Source organism: Lycium ferocissimum, chromosome 2 (genome assembly GCF_029784015.1).
Source record: "Lycium ferocissimum isolate CSIRO_LF1 chromosome 2, AGI_CSIRO_Lferr_CH_V1, whole genome shotgun sequence".
In the NCBI taxonomy this organism is placed as follows: Eukaryota; Viridiplantae; Streptophyta; class Magnoliopsida; order Solanales; family Solanaceae; genus Lycium; species Lycium ferocissimum.
The window spans coordinates 4,866,028-4,882,775 of record NC_081343.1 but is presented as its reverse complement, the minus strand read 5'-3'; the positions used below and the strand labels follow the sequence as shown (position 1 = coordinate 4,882,775).

The window sequence follows — 16,748 nt, the reverse complement described above, 5'->3', positions numbered from 1 at the left end:
AATCTCTCAACACAATATCTCTGTCCCATTCGTCGTTCAAGAGTTTGTGGAATTATGACTGCCATCTCCGTCTAATGAGAGCGTCCTCCACCAAGCACATTCTATCGTCCTCGTCCTTGATGCACTTCACCTGATCCAAGTCACGCGCCCTCCTCTCCCTCGCCTTGGCTAGTCGGTACAACTTCTTATCCCTGCCTTTGTCGATAGTAACCATGGAGGCTCAAATGCATTAAGGAGCAAAAAAGTCACCACCAAGATTCGGGACGAATCTTCTATAAGAGGGGGAGAATGATAGCAACCAAGGAAGCTTAATTTTCATTGAAGACTAAAAAATATCAAGATGCTTTAATGGGCTTCATTTGGTAATGAAAACATGTCTTGTAATGGAGGAATAGCTCCAGCCCAAAGTAGATCTTTTGGGAAAGTCTTAATACTAATTGGAGGCCCAAATTAAAGACCAAGATGAGTTGGATTATGGCCCAAAACATGCCCAAAGAAGGAACAAGTTTAGTAGCCTATACTTGTATTTCTAGAAGATCATTTAATGCTATGTTGACTACATTTAATGTTTTTATTGAACAAAGTGTTGGTGGTCTTCTATGCACATTGGAACAAATGTTTGGTGGTCTTCATGCACATTGGAACAAATGTGGTGGTCTTGTATGCACTTTGGAACAAAGAATTGGTGGTCTTCTATGCGGCTTGGAAATTGCACCTTAATTAATTTAGTTTGACCAACTTTGAAGTCTAGAATGTTTTTATTTTTTTAGGGTAGAACCACCATTTCTCCTATATAAAGGGGTGTTTTCTTTTTCATTGTAACTAAGTTTTAATATTAATAATATTAGCCTTGTGCTTGTGGAGACCTTTGAGGTTCTCTTGGGTTATGCCCTTTTGTTCTACTTTGAACCGCAACTCGGATTCTTCGATGGTAAGATTCCTTGTTTGAGTTCCCTCCCTCCTTTTCTTCTTCGTCGTCTTCTTCTTCTTCTTCTTCTTCTTCTTCTTCTTCGTAATTGATTCAACTCCTTCTTTCACTATTAAACAACATTTTAAGTATCAAATACTAGAACTTGTGTTCTTCTTTCTCAAGAATCAAACCTTCCCCCTTTCTAATTTTCAATTCGAAAGTCTTCCACTAACCGTGTTGTTATCAAATGGTATCAGAGCGGTTCTCTCAAGATTCCATTCTTGATAATCTTGGGGATTTCTTGAAAAAAAAAAAGAGCAAAAAAAAAAAAATAACTGAAAAAAAGTTACTGTAGCGTGAACAGTATCAAAATTTTTAAAAAAATAAAGAAATTTGTTCGAGTGAACAGTGACGTGAACAGTAACTTCTAGTTATCTTCACTTGTTTTTGGTTTGTTCAAAGCTTTATCTTGTGAATTGGTGACTTTAAATTATTGGAAAATCCATTGTGGTTGTTATCTCTTGAAAATTCCATTAGTTTTAAAGATTCTTTGACTTTTGCTCATCAAGGAACTCAAGAGTCACTTTGAGGAATGCAAAGGTCATTACAACACATTTGTATCCAAACTCATTGATATGTTCTAAATCTTTTCTTGAAAGTGTTTATTTCTTGCATTTAGTTTTCTTTATGTTATCTTACTAGATACTTGAAGTATTTGTCCATACTTAGAGTTGTCTAGTAATTTTGTGTCTATTTCTTTGTTTCGTGCCAATTTGTTCCGTGTTTTTTTTTCTCTCTCTATTTTCATTGTGTATTTCTTGTTTCCTGTCTGTTTAAGTTTTTGTTGTCCTTTACTTTGTTTGACATAAACTCCATTCTTGAACCAAGCTTTGGAACTTACTTTGAAGTGTTTGAGTTGTTGGTTTATTGAAGAACTTCAATGTGCAACCCTTGAGTGGTAAAAGGCAAGAGTGGTGAGATTATTTGAGGGTAAAAGCCTAATAGTGTGAAATACGAGTATTGAGATCCACAACTTGAGTGATACACATAAGGGAGTGTATGTGAGATCATTTTACTACTAACTGTTTTCTCTTTTCTTAAAGCATGTTTTCTACAGATTCTGAAAGCATTTGGAGTGAAGGGATGGATTATTATAGTGAAGAAGAGTGGGAATCAGATGCAGAAGATGATAGAAGGGCATAAATGATTCTTGCGAAGAGTATGGTGGCTACGATGAGTCAAATAGCCAAACCTATGATGAGTCACATCAGATTTGTGATTCGAGTGAAGGTAATAACATTTGTGAGGATTATAGTAGTGGTGAATCTTTTGATTATGATGACATTAGTTCTGGTGATGAATGTCCGATTATGTTGAAGTTGGGAGTTTGAATCCTATTAAACCTACTTCGGTAAGATCTAGTTTGGGAAAGAGTCTTAGAAGAGGCCATGAGCTTACTAGAGTTAACAAGGTTTTTCAAACTAGAATGGAGGTATTTTCTAAGGTGTGTGCTACTAAGATTGAAAAGAATGTTTGTCATAACTTAGTTAGTGCTTACTTTGTTGAAAAAGTAGGTTTATCTTGTGTTAAGCATGCTTCACCCTACACCTTAAAAGGAGTGAAGGTAGAGAAAAGGGTGTTGGTGTCATTAACTCTTGGGAGATACAAGGATGAGGTTTGGTGTGACGTAATTCCCTTATTCACATGTTATGTCTTATTGGGAAAGCCGTGGTATCTCTATAAGAAAGTTTCATATGATCTAGAAAAGAATAAGTATTCCTTGGTGAAAGGTGATGGAAAAAGAACTACCCTTGTATCTTTGTCACCTACAGAGATTCAAGAAGATCAATTAAAGGTAAGGAGATCAATAAAGGTGTTTGAAAAGGAAAAGGTCTGCAAGAGGGGAAACAATAGTAGGATTGGGAAGCCTAAAATTAGAATTGATGTTAGAAGTCCTCCGAGGGATAAAAGAGGGATTCTAGGCAAGTATATGGGAACTTGTGATACTTATTGCAGCTTACCTTGCCCGGGGATAGAAAGGGATGATACCGCATTGAAAACCTTCTCTACACCAAACAAAAGTGAGGATGAGAGACAAAAGAAAGAGAGAAGTGAGGGTGAGCAACTTGACAACTCGAGAGGGGAAGTGATGAGTGAAAAGAGTGAGTTGTTAAGAAGCAAAAATAAGTGGAAAGAATTAAGTGAAGTGAGCTCAAGAGGTAAAATAGAGAGTGAACAAGTGCACTTGAGAGATAAGGAAAAAGAAGAGATAAAAAGAATTGAGTGCATAAGTGTGAAAGATTCTTGTTCAAGTTCTAACTAATTAACTCATTCTTTTTCTAGTGTTTGTGCTCCAAATGTGCAGGTTATTGAAGAAGAATCCGTTGAAGTGTTGGAACAACAATTGAAGAAAGAATCTAGCTTCAAATGGGATTTGAAAGGAGCAAAGGATGATGATTCATGGAAACAATTGTAAGTAGAAGACAAAGTTGAGCCTGATGATCTCATGTGGTATGACCTTATCGATGATCTATTTGTAGATGCAAATGAAAATGAACTTGTACCACAATCTCATGAATCAAGAGTTTTAAGCGAAGGTATAACTCAAATTGGGACTGAACCTAACCTTTTATGTGGTTCTTCTCAATTGAGCAATCTGCCACAATGTGGTGAAAGGGGGGGACGAGATAAGTTGAGTAAACAAATCCAAGAAAATTTGAGAGAGGATGAATCTTGTTCATATGCTAATCAACTAACTCTTTCTTGTTTTAGTCTTTTATCTCCTTTCATGCAGAAAATTGAGGATGAACTTTGTGTAAAAGATGATGATAGCTCACTTGAAGAAGACAATCTCATGGGTCAAGGTTTTAAAGTGTGGGATAACCCATTGTGGGATGATACTAAACATGAGTTTACTGTACATTTTGTTCCACTTTGGGATTCCAATGAAGGAAGCAAAGGTGATGAAGTTTCCAATGAAGACATTGAGATACATGAAGCTTTTGGTGTCGTAGATATTAAGAAAGTTGAGCTAGGTGCAGAATGTAGTAGCTCAAGTGTGGAAAAGGACAAGTGCTCACATGTTTTCAACTTCACAATATCTTTATCTTGTTTTCTAGATCCTTATTTTGCAGGTTCATTCCAAGCCACTTCACAAGAAAATAACTTTTTATCCACATCATGACCATGGTATATTGAATGGTGAGGTTAAGTTGTTTAGAAAGAGCAAATATGGTATGTTTTCTTGGTATTCATATGCTTTTGGTCTGGCTAATGATCCTCTACTGTTTAAAGAGCTTATGAATTGTGTTTTTAGTTCTTGTGTTGGAAATTACATTGTTCTATTAGATGATGTAATGCTTGGATATTTAAAAGGGGTGTTGGTGCATAAAAGAACTAAGTGGGTTAAGTGGTTGCATGGTCACTACCTTGTGTTGCTTTTACCAAATGCTTGTTTTGTTTCCTTTGTTTGCTCCTTACTTATTGTGATTATCATGTTGGTTACAGGTCAATATCAAGATTCGAGGACGAATCTTCTTTAAGAGGGGGAGAATAATAGCAACCATGGAGGCTCAAATGCATTAAGGAGCAAAAAAGTCACCACCAAGATTCGGGACGAATCTTCTATAAGAGGGGGAGAATGATAGCAACCAAGGAAGCTTAATTTTCGTCAAGACTAAAAATATCAAGATGCTTTAATGGGCTTCATTTGGTAATGAAAACATGTCTTGTAATGGAGGAATAGCTCCAGCCCAAAGTAGATCTTTTGGGAAAGTCTTAATACTAATTGGAGGCCCAAATTGAAGACCAAGATGAGTTGGATTATGGCCCAAAACATGCCCAAAGAAGGAACAAGTTCAGCAGCCCATACTTGTATTTCTAGAAGATCATTTAATGCTAGGTTGACTACATTTAATGTTTTTATTGAACAAAGTATTGGTGGTCTTCTATGCACATTGGAACAAATGTTTGGTGGTCTTCTATTCACATTGGAACAAATGTTGGTGGTCTTCTATGCACTTTGGAACAAAGAATTGGTGGTCTTTTATGCAGCTTGGAAATTGCACCTTAATTAATATAGTTTGACCAACTTTGAAGTCTGGAATATTCTTTATTTTCTTTAGGGTAGCAGTCACCATTTCTCCTATATAAAGGGGTGTTTTCTTTTTCAGTGTAACTAAGTTTGAATATTAATAATATTAGCCTTGTGCTTGTGGAGACCTTTGAGGTTCTCTTTTGGGTTATGCCCTTTTTGTTCTACTTGAACCGCAACTCGGATTCTTCGATGGTAAGATTCCTTGTTTGAGTTCCCTCCCTCCTTTTCTTCTTCTTCTTCTTAATTGATTCAACTCCTTCTTTCACTATTAAACAACGTTTTAAGTATCAAATACTTGAACTTGTGTTCTTCTTTCTCAAGAATCAAACCTTCCCCCTTTCTAATTTTCAATTCAAAAGCTGCTATCTTTGCCGCAGTAACCGCTAACTTTGCCTCCTTCCTCGCCATCTTATATAATTCCCTATTCGTTCGCTTCTCCTCATCATCCTTGCGATCTACCAACTTCGCATACGCCACCTTTTTTGCTTCCACCTTCTCTTGAACTTCTCCATTCCACCACCAGTCCCCTCGGTGCCGACCACGGCTACCCGTCGAGACCCCCAGCACCTCTCTAGCTACTTCCCTAATGCAATTGGTCATCCTATCCCAAATGTTGGTCGCCTCCCCACTACTCTCCCAGGCTCCCATAGGCGTCAACTTCTCCCCCATCACCAGGGCACCTGTCATGGTCAAACTCCCCCATTTGATCCTAGGCCTGTCATCCACGACCCTCTTTCTTTTCCTCATCTTGATTTCCAAATCTATCACCAAGACCTTATGCTGGGTCGTTAGATTCTCACTCGGAATCACCTTGCAGTCTTTACAAAGACCTTTATCGTCCTTCCTAAGGAGTAAAAAGTCTATCTGCGTCTTAGCCACCGAACTACGAAAGGTTACCAAGTGCTCCTCCTTCTTCGGGAAACTCGAATTGGCTACCACCAGCCCAAAGGCTTTTGCGAAATCCAACAGTGCAACTCCTCCTCCGTTCCTGTCCCCGAAACCACAACCTCCATGCACATCGTCATATCCCCCCGAAATTGACCCAATGTGCCCATTGAAATCTCCTCCAATGAATAGCTTCTCAGTGGGCGGTATACCTCCCATCATCTCGTCCAAATCCTACCAAAAACGTCTTTTCTCCTCCTCGCCCAAGCCCGCTTGCGGCACATAAGCACTAATAATGTGCAAAATAAGCCCTCTAATCATCAACCTATCACTGACCTTCTTAACTCCTACCACCTGGTCTCTTAAATCACTATCTACTTAAATGCCTACCCCATTCCTATCCCTCGACCTACCTGAGAACCATAACTTATACTCGTCCACATCTTTAGCCCTGGATCCTACCCATTTAGTCTCCTGGACACAAGCTATATTAATCCTCCTCTTTTTAAGAATCTTAACTAGTTCGATGGACTTCCCCGTTAAAGTCCTAATATTCCAAGACCCTACTCGCAGACTAGAGACTCTCTTAACCCACCTACCCCCTCTAACCCTTACCTCTGTCCAAGAACATGACCCTAGTCCACCATCGTCTACAAAAGCCAGTAAAGCAAATATAAACTACTCAAACAGGCAAGAATCAATACTAAAACACAAGTTAGCAATAATCTAGATGAAAGTGTAACTACTACGACAAGAACGATATAAGTAATGCAAGAATGTAAATTAGCTGCAAGGATAAAAGACAGAGAATTAAAAAAAAAAAAAAAAAAAAAAATGAGGTGCCAACTCGATTAGACAAGACTGGCCATGCCGGAATCACTGTTCACATCGGAATTACTGTTCACGTCAGAATTACTGTTCACGCCGAAAAACTCGAATCTACCGGACCAGGATTCGCGGGCCCCAAGGGGCGAAAAAAGGAGCGGGGAACACCAGAGAGAAGGGCGAAGAGAAGAGCAAGAAGATAGGAGAAGAAGAGGGGTGGGGTGGGTATAGGGTTGTCACAAACCCTAAGAGAGAGACAACTTACCTGGAGGTTGCTGGCCGGAGTTGAGGGATGGGGGATGGGAAAAAGACTGTTGGGTTTTCTTAGAGAGGGAGAGAGCAGCTAATGAACACAATCCGAACACCAGATCATACACTACAAATAAAGAAATTGCCTTGTATTTGCATGTTGGTAGTGTTACAACCATCCTAACAACCTGCAACTTCTTTCTCACAACGTATTACTTTCAAAAATATATCTTTATGTTTGTAGTACTCATGAATAATATCTCTTCGTGATCTGAAACTTGTAATGTACATGTTCCACTTATAATGATCAATTAATGCAACTATTAAGAATTAATTCTGCACTGATCTCCTATTACTTCCATGTCACGACCCAAATCAGAGGGCCATGACGGGCGCCCGGGCCCTACTTGCTGAGCACCGCTAATCATGCTTCTATATCATAATCATAAACAAGGGGTGGACCACGAGGATCATCAAATGGCAACCTACTAGAATAGGAGAAATATACTGGAAAGGGACGAGCTTAAAAGGGCATACGTATGTAACTATGCTGGATAAAACTGTACAAGCTGACACTGTCATCATGGAAAACTATACAACAAAATATAGGCCAAGGGGGCCATACCACATCTAACTGTAACACAACTCCCTACAAGCCTCTAATAGATTATATGACATAACAAGGTCTGGACAGGGCCCTACCATATCTATTTGTACACAAAAATATAACGTATAAAAACACAACAGCAACTCCGGGACAAGGGTAGTGCTCCAATATCGGCTGAACAGCAACCTACGGAGGCGGATCATCAACCTGTCTACCTGAACCTGCTGGCAGGAAACGCAGCGCCTCCAAGCAAAGGGACGTTAGTAGGACAAAGTACTAAGCATGTTAAGGCATGCAAGTAACATAAGGAAAACATGAAAGTATGTAGGATAAAAGGAATGCAACCTGTACATCTGAACTGCCTCAGAGGGTGTCACGACCCAACCCACTATGATTGGCACCCACACTAAATCCTAGTGGGCGAACCAACACATAAGTCATCTATTCATTCATGTCTAATTTTCTATTAACCAAATTAGTTAGTTATTACTCATTCAAGCATAAAATAACCAAAATAAGTCATGCCATAAAATACTGAAGTAAATGCAGAAGTTCTAACTATTACAGAATCCCCAAAATCCGAAAGTCATCGTACGAGGACTCTAAACTAGAACATGTCTAAGAAATGAAATTTGTCTAATAAATATCCATAATGTCCAGAATATGAAATAGACATCATAAGAGGAAGATCTTTGGGCGGCCTGCATAGATAGAAGCTCACCCTAAATCTGTCAGCAACGTTCCCAACTCTAGATGTGAGGGCGGGTAGCAATCTCTGTATCACAATCAAAGAATGCACCAAGGTAGTATCAGTACAAATACTATGTAACGGTACATATCATAGGCCGACTAAGATTAGTATTATACGTATCTCATAAAATCAATAGAATAAACAAGCCAGCCAACAGACATGAAATAAATAAACCATGACAAGTCAACCAAGGATAATATCCAATCAATCACCCAAATAGCAAGAATCAATCAACGGAAAACCACAACACGGAAATAAGTCTACCACAAGACCATACTCACTGTACACACATGCTAATTAATGTCATTGCTCAGTAGCCATGACCTACAGGGGCCCCATGGTGTCCATGTACCACTCATTCCGGATACTCATCGGACCCGAGCATAAACCTACACTTTGGTAAAAACCTCAGACGCGGGCCATATAAATATATCCCTCATTTTCAGAACGAACCTCGAACCACGAGCCCATAATCTAGGTCACATATGTGCCTTTTCATATATCTATACATAACGGTATTTCCTGCCCTCTTATTATCACTGCTCACATCATCATTTCGTATCACAATATCACCGAGAAGATCATATTAACTTCTCATCACAAACACATCAAATGTAGATTCAACACACATGAATAGTTGCACGAAGCCTACACAATCACTCAATCAATTTCACATAGGACTTCAACCACACAATATCATGCATGAAGACTCGACATGTTTTCTCCTAATGAATTCACAACACATACAATCAACTAACCAAAGTTTAACTCAAGTAGACAGTAATCTACCTCAACCGCAGAGCTGGAACGACGCAAATAACTCCGCTACAGCTTTTTCCTTCCTTAAAGCTTCGAAACGCTCAAAGTCTAGAAATAGAAAGCTCAATGAGTCACAAATACACTAATCACAAATACCAATTCAAGAATACCCTTTCCTTTACCCCATTCCAATGGGTGAATGATTTTCTAGGTGCAAAGCAACCTAACAAAGGCCTTAGTCATCACTAATCATCCAATTATAATAATATTACATCAATATTCCAACTACAAGTAGTTTTCATGGTCAAGCTACCAAATTTTATAGAACCCTCAGTCTCAATTTACCTAGTTTATGGCTCGAAGGGTTCAATTCATGATTAAAAGGAGTTAACCCAAGCCATTAAATGCTAAATAAGTGATAACAGTCATAACCCATCAAGTATAGAAGGTTTATTAATTTTTAGGGTTTCTATTACAATTTCACCATTGAAGACCCATAAAAGTAATGATAATCATGAAGATGATACGAAATGATTAAGACTTACCTCTCAAGAGTATTCTTACCCTAGCTTAGAATTTCACCCTAGATGCTTGTGGAAAACTGTGTTGGAGTTTTATAAATAAAGAATGCGGGACAAAGTCTTTAAAAATCGGGCTACAGTTTTCCATCGACCACTACAACGGTCATTTCACCGTTCGTGCCGGTCCCGCTTATACGGCCGGGCCGCTATGGGCCGACCTAAGAATCCACCCACCGCCATAGCAATCCATCCACCGCTATGGCGGTATTGCCGTAGCGGGCCATCGCTCGCCACAGCGGCCAAGGGAAAAAGGGTTGACCGTTGGCGGCGACGAACACACTGCTACAGCTGTACCGCCACAGCGGTGCCATTTGGGCAGTGAGCTCGACTTTTGCCCAGTTTTTCCCTCTATCACCCAACATTTTATCTGAGGCCCCACAAACACAAACTAAACATGTAGATCTACATAAAAAGGTCATACGAATCCACCCGTGGCCTCGGAATTCCCAACGGAGTTCTAATTTTCTACGTCACTTGCCGACGGACTCAATACAATAAAACAACATCCACAAACAAGTCAAGTTTTCAGTTCTTAGACTTATAAAATCGAGTTTCTCTTAGCCCGTACTACCCTTGGGAAGGTTCTATTTGGTAGGGCTGATCCTATATTTTTCATAACGACCGAAAAGGTTGTTACACCAGATACCAATTAAAACACCGTTCGTCCTCAAACGGACAAGGATGAAGAATCTATGAAAAATTACCTGACTCGGCGAAAAGCTGAGGATACTTGCTACGCATATCAGATTCTATTTCCCAAGTAGCTTCTCCACCGGACGATTCTTCCACTGAACTTTCACAGAGGCTATTTCCTTGGACCTCAACTTGTAAGCATCCCCATCTAAGATGGAAACGGGCTCTTCCTTATATGACAAATTCTCATCTAACAAAATCGAATCCCAACGGATTATGTACGAACCATCCCCGTGGTACCTCTTCAACATCGAAACATGGAACACCGATGAATGCCTGATAGACCCTGAGGCAAAACCAACTTATAAGCCACCTCCCCCAAACGCTTAAGGATCTCAAACGGCCCAATGTACCTTGGAATAAGCTTGCCCTTCTTCCCGAACCTCATCATACCCTTCATAGGTAAGACCTTCAACAGCACTTGCTCTCCCTCTCTGAACTCAAGATCTCAGACTTTACGGTCCGCATACTCCTTCTGCCTACTCTGGGCTGCCAGAAGCTTAGCTTGAATCACCTTCACCTTCTCTAGAGAATCCCTCAGAAGATCAGTGCCCCAATGTCTCACCTCGAAAGCATCGAACCACCTAATAGGAGACCTACACCTCCTCCCATATAATGCCTCAAACGGAGCCATATTGATGGTAGCTATTATGCAAATTCGGCCAAAGGTAAGAACTGGTCCCAATGCCCACCAAAGTCTATCACACACACAAGAAGCATATCTTCAAGGACCTAAATGGTTCGCTCAAACTGCCCTTCAGACGGTGGGTAAAATGTTGTACTAGGATCCAACTTCGTACCCAACTCCTTATGCAAACACTCCTTAAATCTGGATGTGAACGTTGTGCCCCTGTCGGACACAATGGAGATAGGAACCCCATGAAGCCTAACCACCTCACGAATGTAGATTGTAGCCAATTTCTCCTCATTATAAGCTATCTTCACCGGAATAAAGTGGGCAAACTTAGTCAACCTGTCAATAATAACCCAGATAGTGTCAAACTTTCCCAACATCTTCAAAAGACCAACTATGAAGTCCATGGCTATCTTTTCCCACTTACATTCAGGAATGGGCATCCGCTGAAGTGTACCCCTAGGTTTCTGATTTTCCTACTTCACCTGTTGGCAGTTCAGACACTGAGCAACAAACTCCACTATAAAACGCTTCATCCTAGACCACCAGTAGTGCTGCCTCAAATCACGATACATCTTAGTGGCGCCAGGATAAATGAAATACCTCGAACTATAAGCCTCTGTCAGAATGGTTTTAATCAAATCACCCACACGTGGCACGCATACTCGCCCCTTGATCCGCAACACTCCTTCTTCGTCAATCATGGCCTCCTTGGCCTCTCCACGCAACCCCTTGTCACGAATTTTGCACAGCTTAGCATCTTCGAACTGCTTAGCCTTAATCTGCTCCAGAAATGATGACCGAGCCTCAACACAAGCCAACACCCTGCTCGTGTTAGAAATATCCTTGCCCCTCATAAAATCGTTAACCGTGCAGTCCGAACCTCTCTAGCCAACGGACGCTCCGAAGAAATTAAACGAGCCAGACTCCCCATACTAGCCGACTTCCTGATCAATGCGTCATCCACTACATTTGCCTTACCAGGATGATACAGAATGGTGCTATCATAATCTTTCAATAGTTCCCTCCATCTCCACTGCCTAGAGTTCAGATCCCTCTGAGTGAACACATGCTGTAGACTGCGGTGGTCAGTATACACCTCACAGTGGACACCATATAAGTAGTGTCTCCAAATTTTCAACGCAAACACCACCGCTACCAACTCTAAGTCATGAGTAAGACAGTTCTTCTCATGCACTTTCAACTGCTAAGGAGCATAGGAATTCACCTTCTTTTCCTGCATCAAAACAGCACCCAAACCAGAACGTTAAGCATCATAATAAACAATAAAATCCTTGCCCTCCACAGGCAATGATAGAATAGGCGATATAGTCAACAATGTCTTGAGCTTTTGAAAGCTCTCCTCACACTCGTCGGACCACTGAAACGGTACCTCTTCCTGAGTCAAGCGAGTTAAATTAGAAGCAATAGAGGCAAACCCCTTCACAAACCGACGATAGTAGCTAGCCAGACCTATGAAACTACATATCTCGGTCACTGATGTGGGTCTAGCCCACTCCCTGACTGCCTGAATTTTCTGAGGATCTACCATAATCATTTCCTTCGAAATTACATGCCCCAAGAAGGACACAGAGGACAATCAGAATTCACACTTGGAGAATTTAGCATACGGCTCATTCTCCCGTAGTACCCCAAGAGCAATCCTTAAATGTTTCTCATGCTCCTTCTTACTTTTAGAGTACACCAGGATATCATCAATGAACACTATTACAAAAGAGTCTAAAAAGGGTTTAAACACACTGTTCATCAAATCCATGAACACAGCTGGGGCATTAGTAAGCCCGAAAGGCATAACCAAGAACTCATAGTGTCCATACCTGGTCCGAAAAGCTGTCTTAGGAACATCCTCTGCTCGAATCTTCAATTGGTGATACCCTGACCTTAAGTCAATTTTAGAGAACACAGAAGCTCCCTGTAACTGATCAAACAAGTCATCAATACGGGGAATGGGATACTTATTCCGGATGGTTACCTTATTCAGCTGACGGTAATCAATACACATACGCATAGACCCATCCTTCTTCTTAACGAACAACACAGGAGCACCCCAAGGAGAGGCACTCGGGCGAATAAACCCCTTACTCAAAAGGTCTTGCAACTGCCCTTTCAATTCCCTGAGTTCTACTGGTGCCATCCTATAAGGTGGAATAGAGATAGGACGAGTCCCTGGGTCTAAATTAATCCTAAAACTAATGTCACCATCAAGTGGCATACCAGGCAAGTCCACGGGGAATATATCTGCAAACTCGCGTACCACTAGAACCTAATCAATAGATGGAGTATCTGCACTAGTGTCATGGATATGTACTAAGTAAGCTAGACAACCCTTCTCCACTAGCTTCCTAGTAGGAACAAAGGATATGACTTTCTTAGAGAAGGGACTAAGGATACCCTTCCACTCAAGTCTAGGTGCCCCAGGCATGGCTAAGGTAATAGTCTTAGAATGGAAATCTAGTATAGCATAGTGCGGGGACAACCAACCCATGCCTAAAATGACATCGAAATCTACTATATCTAGGATCATCAAATCTGCTCAAGTACTATACCCCATAAAAGTAATCGCACAAGAAGGGTAGACTTTATCTACCACTACCAAATCCCCAACCAGAGTAGATATGTAAATAGGGACATCAAGAGTATCGCATACCATATCCAAACCCACAACAAAATATGTATAAGAATCATAAACTGAGATAGTACATGTGAAGACAGCATCGGAGGCCTCAAACTCGGGTCTACCTAGAAAAGCGTACAAATGACCACGCCCTCCTGTAGCCTGCAAACCACCACGATTACCCTGTCCGGTCTGGGCTCCGCCCCTACTGGGCTACTGTACGCCTTTACCTACCAGAGGACCGCCTCGGTTAGGCTGGGCAACACCCCCACCTGCGGTATGGCCGCCCCGCCTTACCGGTGCGCGATCCTAACCCCCACTATTTGGTGCAAACGGAGCTCGGGAAGCCTGATACTGAGTCCCCTATGTTGACACCTAATTTTCACCTTATAAAATGCGTATTTTAATTTTTAAATTTCCCGAGTCTAACTCAGAGTAAGGATGCCCTTAAAAAAATTAAAAATTCAAAAAATCCCGAGAAAATTGCAAAAATTGACGTTTAATTATTATTTTCATAAAAATTAACAATTACAAGAAATTATGAGTTATTTAATTTCACAAACATGATTTGAAAAGAAGATACATGTCTCGGTTCGTCTAACTCGGAAAAATTGTTAATTAAAAATGACGTATGAATTACGGCTCATTTTAGCCGCATTTTTTTCACACTTTTAAGTATTATCCAGAACTATGCCAATATCGGGCTCATTTTAAAGCTCATATTTTTAAAACTACGAATTGCGAATTTTTATTCCTTACAAATATTATTTTACGAAGGTGTTTTAAGTTAATACGTTTGAAACTATGTAAAAAGTATACTACATTCTTTTTAAAAGAAGAGGGAGCTTAAGTTTCAATATTTCACTTAAACCCCCCCCCCCCCCCCCCCCCCCAAACAAATGCCTCTTCATGCACACCCAAATAGGCCCTTAACGTAAAACAACAACACAAAACCCTTCTTCTTCAACAACAACAGACCAAATGAACCATAAGATTTCCTCCCTCTTCAACGTACTCAGCCAGTGATTCATAGCTGGCAAAAAACCATTTGCAGCAAAGGGTTCATGCGTTTTCTCTTCCCCCCCAGAACTTGCTTCACCATTTTGGGAAAAGATAATTTATTTCCTTTGTCATCGTCTTCAAATTCAAACGGTAACATGCTTTTTTAAATTTTTCTTTTTTGATTTGTTTGCTAACCAGTACGAATTCAGAGAAATTCCAACTGTTTTGTCCTTAAATTTGAATTTCAAATGATGTTGGAAGTCCCACATTGATTTTTGACGGAAGAACTTTAGGTTTTGGGGTTCTATAAATAAGAACCCCCATTTCTCATTGTGAAAAAAAAAAAAAGGAACACAGTTCTGAGACCAAAAAATGGTTTTTTAACCATTAAGGGTTTTTACAGCCCAAAAAGAGTGGGAAACACTCAGAAAATTTGGCAATGCCTTGAGTTTTCAAGGAAGTTTTCTCGCTCTAATTTAATTTTTGGAAGTCATTTCCGCTCATCGGAATAAGACTCGGGTGAAAGGTGGTTCATTAACTCCCGTCGCCCCCGTCACTGCTCGACAAAAAGGTAATTCGCGAATCCCTTCTATCTCTTTTTTCTTTGAAATTCTGAATTTATATACTATTATAGAGGCTTTTTCTATGTGTGGTGTGTAATCTGTTTTGATTTGAACCAAGTAGTTTAATATGTGAAGGTTGTGATGCTTTTCATGTTCCAATGTTCTGGTAACTATAATGTTAATTTCAGATGTGAGTGTTAGCTTTTATGATTTCTTGAACCCCCTAGAAAGTGAATCATAATGTTTATTTTCATGTTTCAAGGATCAGGGGTCTGTACTAGTTTGATATGAGGTGCTATCGATTGTCAATATGTTTTAAGCTACTGATTCTGAAGTGTATTGGTGTGAAATTTCAACATGTTTTTTCTAACATTGAATTTAGACTTGATAGTTGAATACTGCATAATGCTCTGGCCTTTTCTTATGTCTTTCTCATGAGTTAGCCTAAGTTTGATAACTCAAAGAGGTTGAGCTATTGTTTGTAATCTAGGAAGGTTATTTTCACCAACAGTAGAGTGGTCCTGTGTCTCTTTATTAACTCGTGTTCTAGTTGAAGTTTTTGATACTTGATCCTGTTTGTTGAAGAAGGAAAACTCTCAAATTTAATATGATTTTGGGTCCTGTTGAGGTTCTGCCTAAAGGGGATACCATTTCTCCTAGCAAAACACTATTTTTAACTGGAATCATAATCTGGTGAACCCTTTTTTAAAAAAAAAAAAATTATTATCATTTTCTAATAGACATGGTGGTTTGACAATAGTTAACTCTAATCCTGTTGTAATGAGGTTGCTGCTTAAGGATTCAAATGGTTCGGTTTGTTCTTAAACCAACATAAGATAATATTGTGAGTTGCTTGGCTAGGGAAGATATAGTCCTATAGTATTGCTCAAGCTTTTTGAAATTGTCCTTATTTGGTTGAAACACATAGGCTGAGAAAGAGAAAGCTGAAATCTTATTTCCCCTATTTATATGCTGATTAAGAATTGCCTGAATGCTATGTTGTGAATTCTTCCTCTTCTAGTTAGCTGCTGCTCACATGATTACAAACAGTGATGAAAATGGCTTTAAAACCCATCCTTCCTTTTCCTTGTTGATTATGTGTGAGTATATTAAGAAAACTATGAATGGAAATAAAGTGGGGCTTTGACATGGACCTTGCATGATCACATCTTTCAAATCTATGCTTCTTTCTGTTTTAACTAGTTGTTTTGAATACTAAGAGGAATTCCTAAATGCCTAGTCAATAGTTAAGTAACTCTCAGATTACATTAATCTTTTAAAAAACTGCTGAGAATATGTCCCAAATATCAAATATGATTTGACTAACCACGAAGTTCATAAATACCTTGAACCCTCTATTTGGTGGACTATTGCTACTGTCTGATACATTAGGGAGTGATTACACATTTATTTTGAACCTGGAAAATGTTCATTTGTTTTTTTAGTTTATGAGATGATCACCTAACCATGAATGATACTGAGCATTCTTTCAAGTGGTTAATTTGTTTAAAGATAAGGAAATTATTGCTGCTCATCCTTTACCCCTCTCTTTTTGCAT

General features: G+C 39.7%; 1 protein-coding gene across 1 annotated transcript; it reads right to left on the bottom strand.

Annotated features, from left to right (window-relative positions):
- Nucleotides 1-5,255: 5,255 nt before the first annotated feature.
- On the bottom strand, nt 5,256-6,110 carry LOC132047382 (uncharacterized). Its single transcript, XM_059438433.1, has one exon. The coding sequence runs from the start codon at nt 6,108-6,110 to the stop codon at nt 5,256-5,258; it is 855 nt and encodes a 284-aa protein (XP_059294416.1).
- Nucleotides 6,111-16,748: the final 10,638 nt, after the last annotated feature.

Bases quoted from the DNA above. Each gene is read 5' to 3' on its own strand.
- LOC132047382 (XM_059438433.1), bottom strand. From the start codon at position 6,110: ATGGGAGGTATACCGCCCACTGAGAAGCTATTCATTGGAGGAGATTTC.